The sequence below is a fragment of the Oryzias latipes genome, chromosome 11 (assembly GCF_002234675.1).
Source record: "Oryzias latipes chromosome 11, ASM223467v1".
Lineage (NCBI taxonomy): Eukaryota > Metazoa > Chordata > Actinopteri > Beloniformes > Adrianichthyidae > Oryzias > Oryzias latipes.
The window spans coordinates 3,562,034-3,584,167 of NC_019869.2; the positions used below are offsets into that span (position 1 = coordinate 3,562,034).

Genomic DNA, 22,134 nt, shown 5'->3' on the forward strand with positions numbered 1-22,134 from the left:
TTACCTTAACCTGTCTGGTTAATTTTATCACTTTGAAGACTGTGATGCAGGAGAAGAGAAAGAGGGAAAAGAATCTAAGGAGGAGGAAAAGAACTGTTTAGACTTGAGATTTGTTTCTTTGATCAAACTTTTGCTTCATCATCTGGACTAAAACAAGCGACGAGAGGTGAATTTTCTCCCTGAACTGATGCTCTTTTTGGGACCTATGACGACGATCAGCTTTTCCTTGAGGCTGTTACCATGACAACGTGTCACAGCACGTATCTAATGTCAGTTTTTGTGTGAAAAAAGTGATTAAAACCTTAGAAATAACAAGATTAAAGTACTACAAATTGATGGAATGCATATTTTTGTTTTGTAATTGACCATGGAATAGGAATTTCGCATTTAGACCAAATAGACGATGCAGAAGCTTCCTCATTATCCATTAACCTTCAGAAGACCCTGAACTCACCGATGAGTTTGCCAATCAGATCAGCTGTTTACAATGACCCACCCCCCACCCACATTAGCATTGTTTTCATTCAACTATGACACATAGTTGTGATAACCTTGGAATAAATCCTTGGAACTTTGCATTCAGTTTGCTTATAGTTTAGTGAAGCTTCACCAGTTTTTTTTTTTTTCTTTTAGACATTTTTTAAGAGGTTTTGACCTTAGCTTTGCTTTGTGGATTTATACCTTTTCTCTCTACATGTTTTATCTTTTGTTATAGAAGCTTAAAGCAGTTTGATCTCAATATTTTTGTATTTTGCAGCAAAAAAAGTGTGTAAATGTATTACACAAAGGTGATTGTGTAATACAATCAAAAATATGTATCTGTAAGAAAAAAAATGAGCTGCAGTTTCACAAAAGGACGGTTGTCAAACATTGCCACAAAAAAAAAAAAAAAAACTTTTTAAATATAAATCAATCATGCAAGTTGTAAGGTAGAAAAAAAAAGGTCCAAATAGCCTCAGACTACTAAGGGTTAATTTCTGATAATGGACCTTATACTATGGTCACTTATGAAAGAAATAAATGTTAAATCAATTATTAGTTCTTCATCTTTGTTATTTTTAACATTTAAAACGTGATTCACAAGAAGCAGACTATTTTATACGTAATGTGACGAATACAGATCCAGCAAATGGCTCTTTTGCTGCAGGACTAACCAGCGGAGGAAAGTGCTATCTAAGCTGACTGTCATGTTAGTTGATGCAAATTATCGTTTCAGGGGGAAAGTTCACCTCTTATTTCTGGTTATTGTCTAGATCAGAAAGCAGAAGTCTTTTTCCTGGATCGCTTTTATAGAAAGAAATATCCACCATTATAACTCTGATCATTACATGTGCATTAACAAACAGATGATTTATTACTTACATTATTTTTTAAGACGTATTTCTTATGTATCTATAGATACATAAGAAATACTTTTCTTATTTCTATAGAAATAAGAAAAGAAATACAGACAGTTTCTGTGGTTCTTGTTACCAGCGGGCGTTTAGGCCAGAGCAATGATATAGAACATTTAGGCTGTTTGACTGAATCCTCTTTTTTAAGGGTCCAGTGTCACTTTTTAGTGGACACCCTGCAGCCAATCAGAATTGAGTGTAAGTCCTGCTATAAAACGTATTATTTATCATTTGTTCTGTCGGATCATAGCTTTAAAAAGTAGCATAAAACTCCCTGCGTGTCGGGTTCTTTCCTCTACTAAACATTTTTCTCCCAAATATTTTTCCTTACCCACAATGCATCTCTCACACTGACTTATGTGTGAGAGATTAAAGCTTAAAAACCTGCTGGAGAATAAAACACACACACACACAACCCCATGTATTATTTATAAAAAGATTTACCAAACTGCAGTGTGCTTCCCTGAACTTAGAACATAAAGGTTCCTAACTTCTAACTTGTCTGCACAAGTAGTCTTGACTAATGAGATGTTTAGGGTTGTAACTGCTGGTTTTGTGTAACTATTTTTTTTTTTTTAGATTATTGATAAACTGAAAACAAAGATCAGAACAGCTCAGTTGAATTTAGGATTTCTTTTGGATTAAAATCATAAAAATCCCTTTGTGCTTTGCTGCACTCCCTTTACTATATCTTTTGTTTTTATATGTCAGTAAAAGTTCAGCTGTTATGGAAACAGCTGGTAAGCTTTCATCGTCATTGGAAACGGCTAAATCCAACTCGCTTTATTTAAAAAACATCACAAGATTGGATGAAAAACATCAAACTATTATGATAATTCACATTAGTCCAGATCGTTTCAATAAAGCCAAATTTTCTCTGAATTCACGGGTGAGTTTGTCTAGTTTTCCATACTGAATTTACTGTAGGGTTTCAAAAAGTCGTTTAAAGCAAACATAAGAGTTGACAGAATTGTTGTATATTAATAAATTCTTGGAACATTATGTATAGTTTATTGGAGCTTTGCCTGTTTTTTTTAGGCATTTTTACATTGTTTTTCTCTGTAGATTCATACCATTTTTATTTTTATCTCATGTTTGATCTCATTTTCTTGTAATTTTTGCAATAAAAATAATACAAACTTTTGAGTGTTTTGGACATTTCAAGTTTATTGTTGAATTATTGTGTAATAAAATCAAAAACATTAGTAAAAAAAGGTAAAAAGCATGGAAATCAAGCGTTGCCACAAAAACAGTTTTACCCACCTCATGTCCCCCTTTTCTAGATCGGATCAGACCAACAAATCGGAGACTCCACTTAATACAGCATCACCTTGAAGGAAAAACACTGATGAATATATTTACATCCTTGCAAAAATCAGTCATGAAGGGGTTAAACATAAATTATTAGAGCAAATTTAAAAGTTGAACAAAAAGCTCAAAAAGGCCTCAGCCTACGGAAAACACTGAAGAACATTTTTTGTGTAATATTTCTTACTGAAGAAGTCATTTGAAGCAGCCATCTGTCATGACCGCTCAGAGGGAAACACAAAAAATAAAAACACTGGAATGTCTGTTTCAGGTCAGCAATAACATAACCTCCTCAAACCTGAAAAACAGAGATATGAACACACCAAAAATGATAACAAACATGTAGAAGTTGTTCTCAGGCACATATCCCTCTGTTCCACATCTCTTAAATAAAGCAGCAGTTCAGGCTATACGACGAGGATGTATTCAGCTTTTACAGAAAACATTTCATAACAACAGTGAGGTTATTCATCAACGACCTCTGATGCTTCCTGAAGGACATGTAAGGTGCGCTTCAAGACATAAATTAACTTTCAATTAACAAAGTGTGTGTGCATGTGTGTGTGTGTGTTTCAGGGTCGTAAACCGGGTTACTTCTCCTTCCTGGACCCGTTCTCTCCAGCTGTCTGGCTCTTCATGCTGCTGGCTTACCTGGCTGTCAGCTGCGTCCTTTTCCTGGCTGCCAGGTGAAACACCTGCCCTCTGCTTTTAATCCATCACAGAGCACATTTGCACATTACCGCAGTTCCACCTTGACTGTGAGACAAAGTGTTGCCTCACCTTTCATAGGGAGTTAACTAAACAGAACACTTGTAAATTAAGAAGTCATTTCTTAATGTTAAGTTTTATTCAAAGTAAAATGTGTGGTTTAATATTGGAACATTTTTGAAAAGAGTAAAAAGTAAAACACAAAGTTAACTTCTAATCATTTTGTCACTATCCTTTGAAAGTGTTTTTTGTACATGAATTTATTTTCTGTTGCATCTGTCTGACTTTATATGTACTTTGTAAATAAAACCCAGTCTTTGGGACCAGGGGCCCCACTCCCTAAACCTTTTAAGGCCACTGACAGGTTTAATATCAAACGTTTTCATGGACCGGCCTACAAAAGGCTGAAGAGGGCTTCTGTTTTGTTTTTTCTTAGCCTCCCGTTTCCCGTAACTTTTGAGGATAAAGTTTATCTTCATTCTCTGTAAAATATCTGCATCTGCTTTAAACTTTATTTGTACACTAGATTTTGTTTAGGAACCATTAAAATGTGAAACTGAATTCCTCCTCAACCCATAACTGTCAAAGTGGAAGCGGAAAATCAAACGCCAACTTCAGCCATGTCCGCCTTCTGAGATGCAATGAATTAAAAAAAGCAAAAACATTAAAAAACAGAGGTCACTAAATCTTGTATTTTCTAAAATATATTAAGTAAAGTGAATCCAACTTTTGAGCAGCTTTATTAGCAACATCCTCATAACATTAGACAGTCAATTGCTGATTATTGTGCATTATTATTATTATTATTATGGAATAACTGTTGCAAACAATTCATATTTGGAGTAAAATCTCCTGGGTTTTGTCTGTTAAATGCAGATTTCTTTTATTTGAAGTCAAAAACTCTATTTCCTCTCTGGACCTTTTCTGCCAAAAGAAACTTTCCAAACAAATTAATTCTTTTGTTAACGTTGTTTTTTGTTTAGCAGTCGACCCAGCTGCTGTATTTTTCAAGGTGTGACCGAGCGACTTGAAATGCGTCAAGAGAGTCGGATGTGGTGTCGGTTGTGGTGGGGAGAACCCAGTATTTTTCTAAAATGAAACTTCCTTCAGAATCAGATTATTAAAAAAATGTAGGTCGATTTTATTTTTTATTTTTTCCCTGCAATGCCCAGTGCCAACCGTGCCACAGACCGGTACCGGTCTGCAGCCTGGGAGTAGGAAGCTGCATTCACTTCAGGGCATGTGGGAGGAGCTAGGGAACACATTATTGGACAGTCTGCGAGCAGAGAATTCACCGTGCGGTCAAAGATAGGCGGCCGGTGCGAATTGCGTTCGGTGTGAACGCAGCTTTTGACTTCAGCTCTTCAGACTTTGGCAACAGCTAAACAACTTTAAAGTTGCTTCATTAAACAGTTTAATCTGAAGTTATCAATCTTATCTCAACAAAGGTCTGGTTAAATATCCATTAGCAGACATGAACTCTCCTGATACAAACATGTATTTGTTAATTGGGGACATTTTTGGGGCATCGTGTGTAAAAGTGCAGTTATCTCATTGATGCCAAACTCTTCCAGCTTAGACCTTTTTGTTTTAAAGTGTATTATGTTTTCTCTTTTCAGACTCAGCCCTTACGAGTGGTATAATCCGTACCCGTGTTTTCGGGAGAGGCGAGACATCCTGGAGAATCAGTACACGCTGGGCAACAGTCTGTGGTTCCCGGTGGGCGGCTTCATGCAGCAGGGTTCAGAGATTATGCCGAGAGCGCTGTCCACCCGCTGTGTCAGCGGGGTCTGGTTGGTGTTTCAGTCTCTTCTTCATAATATCTGCCTCCATTCTTTGTTTAACTTTGTCTATTTTTATTCCAGCCTTGCGTCAGCCTGCAAAAGGAGATTTAGAAAACGGAAACATTGAGCGTGTTGCTTCAATATGAGATCATATAATTTGAAGCATTTTCTTTACAAGGATTTTGCTGCAGGCCCTCAGAATCACACACCGCTCCACAGTTTGGTTTTGTGTCTGTTGTGTGACAGCAACAGTCTGGTTAGCAAACGCGTTCAACAGCACCCCCTATTGGTCAATGTAGTTATTGCCCAAGTAAATTGAGAAAAAGCTTCAGTGGTATAAGATGGAGAAAAGTAAAGGTGTAAACATGTGCGTGCAGGTTTTTGCTGACAAATTCTCTGTGTTTTTGTGCACATAGATTCTGTAAATGTGTTTGTTGATTTTGCTTCAATCATTTCAAACTTGAAATTTAAAAAAAACATGATACTCTTTTAGCAAAAAATAATGCTAAAAAAGCAAAACAAAAGAGACAATTAGTGAATAAAAAGGCAGCAGAAGAAGCAGATGTACCTCATAGGACTCTTTTTAATGTTTTTTACCCACTAGAGTAACCCAGGAAAGCCACTGAACAATTATCATCTAGGATTTTAAAGTTAATTTCACAATTTTTGTGTTTGTTCGTTCATGTTGGTTAGCAGCAATTACCGATGACCACATAGATAAATACATGAATTAAATTAAACGTAAACGTTGTCTTCTCTACTTCAGACACTAAAATCTTTAATCCTGCTTTTCCCAAACTCATCCTATAGATGTACCCACTCTTATGAATATTTATCTAAAAAGTGTAAAAAATAAATGAACAAACGTAATTTTCACAGCAATGTTTTTTTTTTTTTTTTTATAATTAAATACCAAAGAACTCTGTTGTAGAAAAATATCCTGGCACTTAATATGTGTATCATTACTATTTGACTCACCACCTTAACCACTTTACCATCAATTAAACTCTCATTTCATTTTATTCAACCCCCTAGTGGTCATGTCTGGTTTGGGACATTCCAGATTTTTAATTATTTTATTGTTGTTTTCTACTTTTGACTTCAAAAATATTTATATGGATCAAAGTCAAGGACTTTTTTTATTATTAATATATTTATTATCTGAATTTACTGTAATTCCCAACCCCCCCCCTCCTCTTTCCCCAGTCGCTGCAGTCTAACAGATGGTGCAGTGATGCTGGAGGGACCGGAGGGCCCATCAGCATCTTTTCACGGCCCTCTGGATGTCTGATAGTTAACCTCACAAAAGCCCATAATGTCTGTGATACATGCTGGAACCTCCTTACGCCTGTCTCATCCGTCCGTCTTTGAGTGCTGAATGTCGGGCTAAATCATTACTCAAAATAAAGGAAAATAGTGGAGAAATAAGGCTAAGTCATGGTTTATAAAAGAAATATTTTTTAAATTGTAAAGCCATATGTCAACAATCCCCCTGCTTTAGTTACTCTGGATTTGATCTATGGACAAAGCAAGTCTTTTAATTATGAGTATGACGTTTTCATCTTTTTCATTTTCTAGGACATCGTTTTTCAAAGCAGCAGTGGTTCATAAGAAATTCACTTCTGAGTTGTGGGTGGGACTGTTTCCACCGAAAAACCCCACCCCACCCCCTCTACTCATTCCTGAGAGCTCTTTGTTCACATGCTCTCCCACTAGCCCTTCACACCCCCAACCTTGCATTACCCGTGCAGCACAAATGGCAAGCTATATTGGAGCCGTCCGGCTTATTTCCTACATCACAAAAACAATCATTTTCAAAATCCATTTATTCTTCTGCTCCTGATTGACAACAATTTGGATAAAGTAATACTCAGAAGTGCAATTTAGAGCCCATTTTTCTTCATAAATGTCCTCCATAATCAGTAAAATTGCCACAAAAACATGTTAAAAACACCCAAAACACCATTGAGGAATTGTTACACACCTAATTTTTACCGATGGACTGACAGAAAATTGTTGTTTTTCTGGAAAATAACAAATGAGAAAACAGCTGCCAAGGTCGGGAAAAACATTATGTTGCTTGTTTTGTTTTGTTTTTGCATCCCCTTTGATAATGTAAATTATTCAGTGTCTAATCAAATTTAATCAAATGAAATAATGGACTCGTAGAGTTAAATAGCACTTATTCATATGTACTCAAGTGCTTCAATCCTGTTTAGTGTTTTCTTAGTGTTTCGACAGTTTTATCCCTGACTCTTGCTAATATTTGCTCACTTTCCTGAGCAGCAAAATGCAGTGGAGCCCTTAACTCCCTTTCTCCTCATTTCTTTTTTTAATTCCTTTGCAGCGAAGATATCTGTTCTCTGCTGCTTCCCAGCTTCATGTTTGGGTCGATGCTTTTTACCTTAAAACTCCTGATGTTTCCTGCAGCGCCCTCCATCTGTCTCCCTCCTGCGAGATGGAGGGGGAAAAAAGGAGGCATGTTTATTCTGAGACTGCTGCGGGATACATGAAGGTTAAAACCCTCCTCCTCCTGCCCTGCAGGTGGGCGTTCACGCTCATCATTATCTCCTCTTACACGGCCAACCTGGCAGCATTTCTCACCGTCCAGAGGATGGAGGCGCCCATCGAGTCCGCCGATGACCTGGCGGACCAAACCAACATTCAGTACGGCACGATCCATGGAGGATCCACCATGACCTTCTTCATGGTGAGTCAGGGAGGGAGCTCCTATTGGGTTTCTTCCTAAAATCATGCCGATTGCTTTTACAAAACTTTACGTGGACTTTCGGTTTAGAGTGAGAGCAACATGTGTCGGTGTAGGAAATCCCTCTTCTCCATCCAGCATTCTGATAAATAACTCTTGATTTGGAAATGTTTTTAGGATAACTTTTGAACTGCACTGTTCCAAATTTGAAAAAGTTTGGTGGAGGAGGTATTATGGTGTGAGGCTCGACCCCCCCCCCCCCCAAAAAAAAAAAAAAACAACAAAAAACGCTTCAGCAAATTCTTCTATGATCTTTTCATTTGAAAAAAATGTTTGAAGATGACACCTTCTTGTTCCAACATGACTGCAAGTCCACAAAGAAGGCTCACTGCCCCCTAAATCCTGATGACCTGCAAAAGTTCAAAATTTCCTAAAGAATTACAAACAAAACAAAACAAAAATACACAAAAAAAGAACTTTTGCCCCCAAATTATCAACAAAAACAATTATTCAAAAAATGTAAAAAGAAAATGAATGATGGATGGATGGACAGACATGCTGATACATGGATAGACATGAAAATAAAAGAAAAGATAAATGCAGCCTCAACAGGGCACAAACAGTGTCCTGCTTGTGCCGGTCCCAAGTCCGGTCAACACAGAGGCTGGTGTCAGGAAGAGCATTCCACATAAAACGAATAAGGCATATCAAATAGGTCAACGTAGAAGATAAATATTTGAATTGATGATCTGATATGATGGTTTTCATAGCGGTTTAGCGGCTTGGAGGAACCCATGCTCTCAGCACATTCAGACTTTCCCCCCTGATATTCTTGCACCCCTTAGTGGGGCTGGCTAAATCTGGGCCTGATAGATTTGAGGGTAGAGTCAAATCCAGGACTTCCTGTCCAAAATCAGCGTCAAACTTGTTCATTTGAAAGATCCAACATTTCCATAAACTCACCCCTTCACTTGACGAAAACCTTCACTAAAAAGTGGCATCTGCAATGGCTGCAGACGATGGACCAACATCCTATTAAACCTTTTCACAATTGAGACAGGAGTCCATTGGCATAAAGACAATCAAATATGTTTGACAATATAGTCAATTAGTTCTTGAAGGCAATAGATCTGTAGAAAGGTATCGTTTTGTCCTGGTATTACTACTTTGAATTGTTTAATTGGAAACTAATGACAATCAAAATAATTTTTTGTGTGTCATATTCTATTAATTGCTACAAAACCTCCAGAATACTGTTACTCTGCAAAATCCAAGTATGTTTAAGGCATATTTGTGACATTAGCCAGCAAGTTTTCCTCATTTCTCTGTCATTTGATTCCTTCTGCAGAATTCGCGGTACCAGACCTACCAGAGGATGTGGAACTACATGTATTCCAAGCAGCCCAGTGTGTTCGTAAAAAGCACGGAGGAAGGCATCGCCCGTGTGCTCAACTCCAAATATGCATTCCTGATGGAGAGCACCATGAACGAGTACTATCGGAGCCTAAACTGCAACCTCACGCAGATCGGAGGACTTCTAGACACCAAAGGATACGGCATCGGGATGCCTCTGGGTGAGCAGAACCCAAACACAACCCAGGTCAAGAATTGAACTTTCCACCACAAGCAGCTTTGTTTTCAAGCAAAAACACTCATTTCAATATGTTTAAAAGTAAGTCAATAAGCAAATATGAAACATACACCAATGCCTTAACAATCCCAGGATCCTTTATTTGATCACAGAATAAGCTGTTGAGGCCTTTAAACCCTTAAACTTTACCGAAGAATTTCGGTGAAAATTGAAATGCTCTCCATTATTTCCTCTTTCTTTTAACTGCAGTGGCATCAACAAATTCACATCCACACATCCACTGAGAGAGACTAGAGGAGATTTTTGCTTGTTTTCCAAAATATTATCTCCTTACTATTAAATCTTGTCCTGACTAAACAAAGATCTGACTCAAAACAGTGGATTAAACCAAGAAACATGAATGGAGGACAAACGGGTTACCCAAGTAAAATAAGTGAAGCAGGTGAGATGGAGATGTATCGTACAGATTTCTCATTTTCGGACACCCCACAATCCAGCGGACTGTGCAAGGGACTGTTCAACTGATGAAGGTTACTTACATGCAGCCTGACTGTAAGTTCACCAGTTATCTTACTCCGTTAGGGGTCGCCACAGGTGGTTTGGCTGAGAGCTTTCACGTCGGATGCCCTACCTGACACCTCTCTGTATTTTCAAGGCATAGGGAGACCCGGATAGACCGCAGCGCAAAAGGCCTGGGGACCCATACTGGATTCATAGATCATTGCCTGCCCTGGGAAGCTATTCCAGGGTTTCGGGCGTGACGGTCCGCCAACTGAACTATCCAGCCGCTGTAGCCTGACTGTTAGATTTTAGGAAATTAGACAATCTGAGGGTGGCTTGTGTGTATCCCCTTCACATCCTGTGTGTGGGGTCTTCATGTGGGGTCAGTAAGGGGCCAATATCCTAACCTTATTAATAACTAGAATGTGGTGTAAGGGTTCTGCACAACGGCTGTGCGGACCCAGAAAACCCAAAGATCTACAGCACCCTTACACCAGTATGTGATTAAGGCCTAAATGGTTCAAAGACCGTCGACCTTTCAATCAGTCTGTTAGTTGAGTAATAAAAATAGTGTAAAACTGTAGAAATGGCATGAAAAAAGAAGACTGCTCAAACGGCAGCCTTTGGAAATGCAAAATCCTTTCAGATTCCAGTTCTAACAAACATCTTCAAGAGTCGTGGATTGCTTAGTAGAAAGACCATTTACTCATAAGGTATTTGCAAATAAGAGATTTATTTTTGCTCCTTTTGAACAGAAATCTTGAATCCTTTCCGTATTATGTATCATTCACTTCGTTAATTACATTTATATATATATATTAAAATCACAGTCTCATAACCTAAGAAGAAGAAACCATGAGCTTTAACTGACTGCAGAGATTTTTAAGGAAAAACTTAAAAAAGTGGGAGAGATTTATTTGAAGTGTTTACCAAGAAACCATAAACAGAAATAGCTTTTATTGATTTATCGGTTTCTTTAAAGTCTAACTTAACGTCTTACTTACTTTTAAAGATTGAAATAAAAATTAGATTGGGTTAAAAAAAAGACCACAGAAAAAAAAAGATTTCACCATTGCTAATTTTTACATATAACACAGATTAGATATTTTAATTTACAGCGAACAAGACCCAGAATGCAGACGGTCTCTGCTTTTGAGTGCAGTTCTTCATCTGTGCAGTTCAGATGAAGAGATTAGAGCAGATGAAGTGAACAAGCAGGCAGTCGGCAGACTGGTAAAGACCTTAATCAGGTTACAAATAAAGCAGAACTGCAGCCATCAACAGTTGATTAAGCACTAACCGAACTAACAGAGACGGAGCCAAAGTCAGGGGGGAGAGCCGTGTAAACAGCCCCACTGATAATCAGCGGGGGTGAAGTTCACGCCGCAAGGCCCACGTCTGCTGTCAGAGCCGCAGAGAACAAGAGGAAAATGGCTGCGAAAAAGACGGAAAGAGGCGGCGAGCCTAAGATTTAAAAAAATGAATTTGTATTTTGCTTTTTAATTGGAGTAATACAAGATTTGAAGGAACTAATGTAGAATCACAATAATAAATCGACTCCCAGGATGAGTTCTTGCTGTATTTGTGTTTTATCAATAGGTTTTGTAAAAATGTGCACATTTCCCTTTTTTTCTTTTATTTTGGTGATCACAGCGTTTGGGAAACAGTTTGAGCACGATGAGCTGCCATGAAAAGGCTCAGTTTCCTGTCAGACGTCTGTGTGTAGTTCCTCAGCACAACAACACAAACCTCCGCACACAGCAGTGAACGTGTTTGTGTGAGGAGGTGCCGACTTTTGCATCTCCTTCGATTCCTGTTGGCGGTTTTCAACAGGATGCAGGGAACAGCAGTGTTGTAAAAACCACCGATGTAATTACAGATGCAATTTATAATGATGTCATAAAATTAAGGCGCACACCCTCGGCGGCCCTTTGCTCCACCCCCCTTTACTCCCCCTTCTGCTGTGCCACCCTGGTTAGAGCTGCATGTGAGAATTTCTTTTTTTTTTAAAAAAAGTTTTTTTTAAATGACAACTTTTTGGTGATTCTCTCTCCATAGCAACCATTTCATTTTTTGGTCGTCTGGGGGTGACTAACAGGTTGATGTATTTTTTGGAAGAAATGTCAGAAGTAAAATTCGTTAGCAACAGATGCTTTTTGTTAACCACGCCCACATTCCGACTATGATCATATTGTATGTCATATTGTTTCGTTCAGCTTGAACCAACAATTCATATATGACATTTGCATAATATTTGGGTAAAAACGCAAGCAACAGGGAAATGGCGTATTCGCAAGTTAGTCATGCTAACACCGTTTAAAATCTACAAGCTTTGACAGCAACATTTTTTTCTTGAGTAGTTTCCCAGAGACGATAGATCCAAATCCATAGAAGTTTAAATATGTAGAAAGTGCTAAAGGGGATTTTTGTTTTTTCAAGACCTCCTCTTCCTGAAATCAAATGTCGACAAAACTTGAGTTTCTGGTATGAGCCAGCGGCGGATTCAAACCAACAACCTCCATATCTCAAATTGGAGTCTTCTAGCTAGCATTTCTTTTGCTCATTTGTTTTATGAGTAAGCATAAAGACTGAATGAATAAATAACACAAGACTGAACTGATCGGATGCTCAGAATTTCAGTGACTAGCAGCCTTTGAAGCTGCTAATATGGTTTGTAATTTGACCAGAACAGATGTTTTAACTTAAAACTATAAAAATAACTTTCTCAACATAGCTATGTTAGTCAGTTTAGTCAAAAAAAGATGCTTATAATGAAATGGGGGGCCTACGAATGAACAACAAAAACCAGTTTTTACTGTCTTACCACTGAAGGGCAGTTGTGAGGACTGATGTTTTCCCGTTCCCAGGCTCTCCTTACAGACATGAGATCACCCTGGGAATCTTGCAGATGCAGGAGAGCAACAGGCTGGAGATCCTGAAGAGGCGCTGGTGGGAGGGAGGACAGTGTCCCAAAGAGGAGGACCACCGAGCCAAAGGTCAGCTCTGGTCTAACATGTCAGGAAAACACAATCGTGTTCTGTTCAATTATTTTTTTACTCTTAACTTGTTTTATTATGAGTCACATTTTCATAACAAGGATTTTACTGAGTTTAGAATGATTGGCTTTTGTGGTCTCAACTGTAAACATTTGGATAACTTTTATTGATAAAAAAAAAAGGTAAAATAAACAAAATGTAAGGAATAAGGAATTTCACAGTCATACACAACTTTTTTTTTAATAGATATTTCCACAGGTTTGTTTGGAATAATTTTTGGTTCATTCCGTTTTATGGAGACGCTGTCCCACCCACCATTTCTTTTTTTTATGGATTACACTTTCATTGGATGCCTTTAAATATAATTTCTGTCTGTTTTGCAGGTTTTGTCATATTTATTTTCTTCCCACAACAGAAAAATGTCATCAAAACACAAGTAACAATATCAATGAAATGTAAATTCTGATATCTAAAGAAAAAGAACTTTTGCATTTCAGCTCTTTTTTGTAGAAAAACCTTTAGACTCCCCTTTTTTTCATAACCCTTGTGCTATCCTAGACACTTTAACGTTGGGAGTTGGGTCATCTAGACCCACTAGACAGTGCGCTAAACCTTTTTTCTTCAATGATTTGTGATCTTCACTGGTGTCCATGGATTACATGAAATCTTTCCACCTTTATCCACCTTTGTCATGGTAGGGAGAACACGTCAATGTAAGGGGGGGGTCATCTAAGATGGCACAAGGGTTAAGAGAAATGTATAGCTAAGGATTTGACAGATTTCCATCTCCAGGTAAAGCTATAATTATCACAAAATCTCTCACCGTTACAAATAAAGCTGTCTGAGGAAGGAGTTTACAGAACCAACAACCTGCATTGATAAAGGGTTGTGGCAGTTTAAGTGCTTCAAGCGATTTTAATGGGTGGTGAAGAGGTGACGACCTGGGACTGGGTGGTGTTTGACGTGTCAGCTTGGGGTGGAAAGTTTTTCTTTTTTTTCTTTTAAATGTCAGTAGATTTGAAATCCTTGCTGCTCTGACATTTTCTTGAAATGGAAATGCTGCAGTTAGATTCCCTGTCCTCCCTGAAGCCACAGTTTGTGTCGCATTCCTCCTTATTTGCCTTTATTTTCTTTCTGTCAGATGCAGACATGATTCAACAGTTTCTTACTTTAGGAATCTACTTTTTGAGATTCAAAAATCCCTAAAAATACTGTTATTTATTAATAAATCAGAATGGAAAATAGAAATAACTTTTCTAACAGCATTAAATGATGCCTTTTAGAAGCTTTGGATCCCAGAAATGACTTCTCTGCTCCTCAGGGCTTGGCATGGAGAACATTGGCGGGATCTTCGTGGTCTTAATTTGCGGCCTCATCATCGCCGTCTTCGTGGCCATCATGGAGTTTGTGTGGTCGACACGTCGCAGCGCGGAAACAGACGAGGTAATCTTTCATCATCTTCCTCTCTCCATCTCCTCCTCCTCATGAAACTGATCACTTTTTAAAACGGAGAGGTTCTAAAATAAAAATACTGGATTCAATGATGTTGAAAAATGAAAAGTTTGACATTCTTTACAACAACTGATTATCCAAAGCAGGAACTTTTCTGTATGTTCTCATTGAAATTTCATTTGGCAAACAAAGTGTCTAAATATAAATGAATTTGAATATGAAAATACCAAACATATAAAAGTAATTAGCCACGGAGTAACTGAACCAGAGTGATCTGCTTGTGTAAAAAGGTCACCAATTGTTTTGCCAAATGTTGCAGATGTTGTTGTCTGGTTTCTTTTCAACATTTTATGAACTTTCTTTTTACATTTTTGGTTTTCTTGCATATCTATATAAATCTTCACTCAAGGAATGAAAGCCACAAAAAAGAGTAAAGTTAAAGTCAAACAAATAGAACTCTCTTTTAGGAATCACGTCTAAGAAAAGTTTAGTCGGTGAAAACAGTTAAAGCACCGAAAAAAAATTTTATGAGGAGAGAGAGACTGGTTGTGAACTTTTTCTTTCTGTAAATGTTCCAATTTTCTTTCTTTAACATTTTTTATGCCCTCAACTTATGGAAATGAGTGTGTAATTAAGCTCCTGCACTCATTGTGAGCTGTTGCACTTGTCTTGCTGGCGGCAAACATGACTTCATCCAAAAAAGCTGACAGCTGAAACAAATGCAGGGATCATTAAGCCGCCTCGAGACACAAAGTGTAGCAGAAGAAGCCGGCGGTTTCCATCCGCTCGAAATGAAATCTAGAGCATCTTCATTTGAAGTTGAAAGGTCGAATTATGGAAGTATCAATCCGTTCAAGTCAAAATTTGAGAGATTAGGCAGTCAAATCGGAGAAAATGCAACATGGGGAGAAAAAATAAACAAGAAAAAATAATATGACATGTATGAGAGAAACCAAAACACAAGAACGTGTGAGATCCAATCGAATCTGTGGGACGAACTGTGTTGCTATGAAGGTAACTAAATGAAAATTACTCACAACCCCAAAAGTCAAGTTCTAAATTAAAGTCTGGAGTTCCTTCTTTTGTGACTCAAGTCCAAGTCTCCATCTCAGCTAAAGACCAGTCTAACAAAAGCCGAAATCCTTATCCAGATTGTTTTAAGTCTTTTAATCAGTGTTTTAAAATACATTTCAAAGTTTCTGCTTAGCTACATTTTTCTTCAGTGTCAGAAAGCTGTAAATCCCTATTAAAGTAACGATGTAGAAGTGATGCAGAGCTGCAGATCAGGATTCGTGTACCAAACTGTTCAGCCGATCTGCAAAGTAGATTTGAAGAAGACTGAAGGTAACATTTGAACAAAGATCCACTTCAATCAAAAATGTGTTTTTGGTGTTTTTAACATGTTGTTGTTGCATTTTTCTGCTGATGAAGGACATATATGAGGAACATTACACTTAAAGTTGCATTTCTGAGAATATTTTTTTTCAAATTCTTGTTAATCAGGAGTAGAAGAAAAAAAAAGAAGTTTGAAAAAGGTTGTATCTTGTTCCGTTCCATTCTGATGCATCCACTAGTAGACCACCTCATCCATGTACATCTTTGTTTTCCTCGTCCAAGAGGGCATCTTGTTCAAAGCTGTATGGCTGGACAATTTTGTTCAATCGCTTATGTTAGGTTGGGGTTGTAAGGGGATGTACCGGTAAGCTAGCAGGAGAGAATATACACACCCTCCCATTCAAATGAATGGGAAGGTGTGTCCAAACTTTTGGTCTGTACTGTAAATATGGCTCAGTTATGGGTGAAGGAAAGGGGGGCAGGTTGCCAACAGTCTCGCCCACAACTCAGAGGTGAATTTCTGATGAACTTCTGCGGCTACTATGTTCTAGTAAATGTCACAGATTTGTTTTTATTTTGGCTAAAAACGGCATAATCGTTATTAAAAGACTACTGGGAACGTTTTTAAAATTGGACTGGGACTTTAGAGAAGTGTTCAAAAGCCGGGGCCCAAATATCTTCAATAGCAGCCACATCTTTGCAACTATTCCCCATTTTTATTAGAATGACTGTAAAAAAGAAAAACCTGCAAATTTCTCAAACGCATCTTCCGTTCATTCATCTTCTAAACCCATTTTGTCCCTATCGGGGTCACGGGGCTGCTGGAGCCTATCCCGGCCACTCGTGGGCGAAGGCAGGGACACGCTGGACAGATCACCAGTCTGCCACAATCACACCCCCACACACTCTCTCAGTCACACCTAGGGACAATTTAGAGTAACCAATTGACCTATGAAGCATGTTTTTTGGACGGTGGGAGGAAGCCAGAGTCCCCGGAGAAAACCCACGCATGCAACATGCAAATTTCTCAAACTGTGTCAAAATGTTTGCATCAACGGGAAAATCTCACTTTTTTTTTACTAACTTGGCATACCCTTTTTTTAAATGATCTCTCTCTTTTAATCAATCAATCTAGTTTTCTTCCTCATAGATTTATTCCGTCCATTTCAGTGATATGATTCATAAAATCTCATTGTATTTATTTTACAGTTTTGTCCCCAGTATCGACTTTTGTGTCAAACTGTTTTCTATATCTTTCCCTGCAGCCTGGTAATACATTTTCCCTTCAGTCTTGATGCTTTCATTGGTTTCTGTTTTACAACCTTCACATTTTGTTTTGACACGCTCCGTACTGTAGATGGCCGACTAAAACATCTGTCAGCCTCTCCTGTCTGAACAGGCCTTATAGGCTGTTCATTGTTTCTGGGAGCAGCTCTTTTGTTTGGGACGCCTTTCCCGTCGATCAAGCAAACAAAACAGCTTATAAGGGTTTGCACGCTTTCTGTTTTAATGAATCTGTTGTTCCTAATTTGCATTGTTAGACGTTTGCAAGAGAGTATCATTTTTTTTCTCCCCACACGATAATCTTTTGGGCTTTTCCTTTCAGGGACTGAAGCAGCTGATATGATCTCACTCATTTGTCTCTAATTGCAATGAAGTTGTTAAGTGATCTTTAACAAAAACACAATGTTGAGCCTTTAAATAGAATTATTTTAACTTGTTTGCATATTTAGATTTCTCACAGAATGTTAAAAGGTTTAAACGAACTGTCAATAATTGATGTCTAGAAACCGAGGAAGAAGGAAAACTGAGATGGAGTGAAGTAGCTGCAAGCTAGTTTTTGTTTACTTTAGCCTGTTTCTGCTTATCTGTCAGGCCTCTGTTTGTCAGGAGATGCTGACAGAGTTTCGGAACGCCGTCTCGTGTAAGAAGAATTCCCGATCTCGCCGGCGCCGACCCCTAAGCAGCATGGGAGGTGGAGTTTTACGTCACCCGTCCCGCCTGGCTCTGGCTGGCCCTCGTCCCCTGCGGCTCGTCCGAGGGATGCGCCTCAGCAACGGGAAACTTTACAGCGGCACCGGCCCGCTGACGGGAGGCCTGGCAGAACTCGGGGGAGGCATGGGAGGGGGACCGGATCTGGGCCCAGGACCGCAGAGACTGCTGGAAGACGCAATGGGGTGCGACGCCAGCGGCACGCTCCCGCCTGCGTCGGCTCTTGTGGCTCCCCCCCCTGCCCCGCCGCGCAGCTTCCTGCAGAACTGCAGCAATGTTCGCATCTGCCAAGAATGCAGACGCATCCAGAGCCTGCGGCCCACCACCCTCACCCCACCCCCTCCTCCTCCCCCTTCCTCATCCTCCTCCGCGTCCTCCGGCTCTCGCATCCCCCCGTCCATGGCAATGCCTGGTCACCACCCCCGCCACAACCCACACCACCATCTCCACTACCACCTGGGCTCCATGTCTCTGCCCCGCCTGCCGCCACCTCCACCTGCAATGCCAGCCGACAGAGCTGACAGCGACGGAGGGGCGGGAAGCCCACTACGGGGCAAAAACAAACCCGCACCCCCTCCAAGGCCCATGCCCCCTCCCAAAACACCCGCAGACTTACTTGGGGGGCACAACTGAGCTAAACTTTGACTAAAAGACTTGAATCTATGGAGATGGAACTGTACCTCTGGCCCCAAAAAAAGTCTAAACTCTGAAGTTTTCTGGAGGTCAAAAGGTCATTTACTCAAGTGGATCAAACTAGCAACCTTAACACAGGGAGGTGTGCATTCAATTGCTCTAACCTGGTTGACAAGGGTATTAAAAATAACCTCTGAAGGATAAAATCGACTGAGGGGGTTGCAAAACGGAAAAACAAGACGCGGCTTTAAGTCCGTAATCGGCCTCGTACCTCCTGCTGATCTTTAGAAAGGACTCCGCTCGGCCTTCTGGAGTTTTATTGATGGACTCCAGGTGTTTGTAAATGAAGTGACCAACATAGCAGAGAAGCTGTACAGTTCCTATGATTTTCTGTCAGTCTGTGGATGATGTAGCTCTTACAGGCACCGTCTGTGTTTGTACAGACTCCTCTCGTCTGGTGCTGTGAGCCGCAAGGACAAAAAACCCACAAAAACATTATTAACAAACCAGAAGTGTGACCGACTGTGCTGGGGTAGTTCTTCAGTTTATCAAGTATGCAGAAAATGACATTAAGACGTGAAACGGAAGGAAGAGTTCCTTATTTTTGTAAAAATATTGAGACTGACTGAAGATCACAGAACACAAAGCCCCTCAGAAAGTCAATTTTCACAATAAAAAAAAAAAGAAAAGAATTTAAGTTAGATTCTTTCTATGTCAGCATAAAGACAGTTTTTATCTACTGTCCAATACCTGATACACCTAATAACAGTAGGTCTGCAGGTGAGTGCAAATAACCCTAAAGATGTCACTTTGACACCTATTTTTTTATAAACTTAACCACAAATGTAATTTTCAAAGGTGCATTCATGAAATGTAAAGGTGACCCCTGTTTTCAGTGCATTGCTGGCTTGTGTCAGGCATTAGCAGGCATAAATTAAGTTTGTTTTAAATTTTTAGGAACAAGCGGCTAAACTGGAAGGAAGTTTCTGTCGTGGTAAAAAGGATTTTAATATAATCTCAATCTGATGCGAAAGCGTTTATGCAGTGATGTCAGCAAAATAAATGAAAAAATCTGAAAATGAGAAAAGATGTTAAAACCGGTTAAAACTGTGATGGAAAAGAGACATTTGTGGGGGGTTCTCTTCATTAACTTAGACTTTAAATTATTACTTTTACTCTACATTTGCCAAATAAGTCATTTCAAATTCAGCGTTTATTTTGAAACGTTTTATTCCGATTTGAAACCCTTTGGCTGTTGTGTTTTGTAGTAAAAGTCTAATTGTTTTACTGGACCCAGAGGAGGTTTGAAAAAAAGCTCATCAGCCTATACTGCAGCTTAATTCTCTCTCAAATTCTAAATCAGAACATAAAACCAAAGTATTTTGGAAAATTATACTTTTACTTCCAGTTTTTTTTTTAAATTTGTGTTTTCTTTCGATGTGACTAAAACTTCTCATATTTCATTTTCTAGATGCTTAGTCACATGCAGGGATTTAACCCGCACCGGTACTGTGGGTTTTTTGGGTTGTCCTGGTTCATTGAAGGTTGTAGAGATGAGCGGCTGCATCTTACAGGGAGCACAGGTGTGTCTTACTATTCCCCTTCAAGCTCCTCAAGGGACTTCACTGAAAAAGGAACATAGGATTGTTGTGTGTGCGGTTAGTGCATCATGTCGTATTTGTCGTTGATACGGTGCGAGTGCTGGCTCCTGACTGACTGCGCCAAAATGCCGGAAGACTGGGGTGTGCAGGTCATATGTCGGTTGCCATTGGTCGCCCATAGGGTGTACTACACGCTGATTAATTTTCTATTTTCTAACCGCCAGGCTGCAAGCACGGATCACACATGTATTACTTAAGCAGCACTAACAGGCCCTTGTGCAGTGCACAGGTTTCAAGGGGGTTGAAAATAGGAAAATTCCGTACTACGTGCCTGCGTCTTGCCTACTTCACCTTTGCGTGTTGTAAAGGGGCTCGGTAGGACCTGTTGCCTGCAGCATGGCCGTTGAAAAAGACATGCATGAATATCATGGCTCACCAAGCGGTCTACAACCTTATAATGTTGCGTGGGCCACCCGCATGCCGGTGTCCACCCATAGGGGAAGTTGTGACTACGATATAAGTCAGATTTTGTGCTGTGATCCAGTTTTTTATTTTTATTTTTTTATCTCATTTAAATTCTGCTTTCTCCCATGTCCAGCAACTTAAGAGATTTAGCAGTACTTATTTTATTTTGTTTTGTAGACATGAAGAGTGAAAAGCTTTGCTTTCCATTTCTAAATTCAAATCATTTGGATATACAGTAGGTCAGTGAACCTAGCACAGGTTATGCCTGAAGAGACCATAGGTAGCGAATGACCAAACCTCCATGTGGCTCCTAGGCGGTGAAGAACTACCTCAGCATAGTTCATCTAGTTTAGGTCTGTTTTCAAGCTACTTTTTAGGCGATTGGGTGTTGTGCGGTTTATGCACATGCTCATACAAAACACATTTTCACTGTAAACTTGGAGGGTTAACTGAAAAAAAAAGAATAAATGTACAAGTTTATGATTATAATTTCCTCCCTGTCGCCAGGTCCAATCTAAATAATGCTCTTGTTCCTTTTTTATTTTTCTCTCTCTCTCTCTTTTCCATTGTAACCTTGAGTCTTTTTCAAATGATGTCACGGCAGATTGATCGCCAAGCCAGGCTGACTCAAATCTGAAGGTCGCCTGTCAACCAATGCTGCTCTCTGGGATCAATCCACCCACAGATGAATCACACGGAGCGACCACGCAACATGAAAGTGCGGGTGATGAATGTCGGTCCTACCTGTTCGCTTTACTGGGACGAGAGCAAATGAAACATTGCTTTGAAGATCAGTGCCTGGATGTTTTTGTCATGTATTTTTTGATTAAAAAACACAGTTGGTTTCTTTAAAAACAAATGAGGCTGCAGCTGAAAGAAACATTAATGGAAAATTGATTTTTATGTGTTAATGCAAATGCGTGTGTGAGAGTGTGTATTTGTTTACCTTTGTGCGACTTCTACACATTTATGGCTGCATTCGGAGCTAAAGAAAGAGGTTCATCGTTCATGGGAGTTGAACGTTTCTGGGATGTTCTCATAGTTTTGTCAAGCAAGTCCAATATTTTCTTTTTTTAGTGTCTCATTTGAGTTTTTCTGCTCACGTTTGTACCAGCAGTGCTCAGCATTCAGCAAGGCAGAGAGGATAAAATCAGAATATTCTCTTGTTATCGTTAACATCATTATTATTGACATGTGGGGTTACTGTATGAGGGAGAGCTCCCTCTAATGTTCAATATATAGACAATTTTTAAATAAAATTAAATGCAAAAAAAGAGGTAATTTAACCACAATTTGTTGTCATTGTGGCGATTTTCTTTTGCTTTTAAAGACCCACTCCTATGAAAATTGTATTTTTTGGTATTTCTTACATGTTCATGTGGCGTTTTTCTGATGATGGAGGACATATAAGAAAACATTTAGTTCAAAATTGCATTTCTGAGTATTTCTTTATACAAATCGATGTGAATCAGGAGCAGACAAAAAAATGCCCCTTGAAAAAGATTGTATTTGTCACGTAGAAACTACTCTGGGGAGGCCACAAGCTGGTCCTAGCTCATAACAATGGGAAGGGGATAAAGTTGTGGGCAAAGGTCCTGCCCACAGCTCAAGGGCAATTTTCTAACTAGCTCCTGCCCCTCTGCAGATATATGTCCCAAGAAATTAAA

The 22,134-nt window shown here is 39.3% G+C and overlaps 1 protein-coding gene across 2 annotated transcripts in view; it reads left to right on the forward strand.

The window, feature by feature from the left end:
* LOC101155942 (glutamate receptor ionotropic, kainate 5) overlaps window positions 1-21,759 on the forward strand; it is a 250,105-nt gene extending 228,346 nt beyond the window's left edge. Inside the window, exons 15-21 of one of the 2 annotated variants that reach the window (XM_023960344.1) lie at window positions 3,279-3,388; window positions 5,030-5,203; window positions 7,739-7,904; window positions 9,250-9,475; window positions 12,861-12,989; window positions 14,311-14,432; window positions 17,652-21,759. In XM_023960344.1, the coding sequence (XP_023816112.1) occupies window positions 3,279-3,388; window positions 5,030-5,203; window positions 7,739-7,904; window positions 9,250-9,475; window positions 12,861-12,989; window positions 14,311-14,432; window positions 17,652-18,401 (1,677 nt within the window). In that variant the 3' untranslated portion in view covers window positions 18,402-21,759. The remainder of the gene's footprint in view (window positions 1-3,278; window positions 3,389-5,029; window positions 5,204-7,738; window positions 7,905-9,249; window positions 9,476-12,860; window positions 12,990-14,310; window positions 14,433-17,651) is intronic. The other variant, XM_023960345.1, reaches the window with a different exon arrangement.
* The last annotated feature ends 375 nt before the right edge of the window (window positions 21,760-22,134 follow it).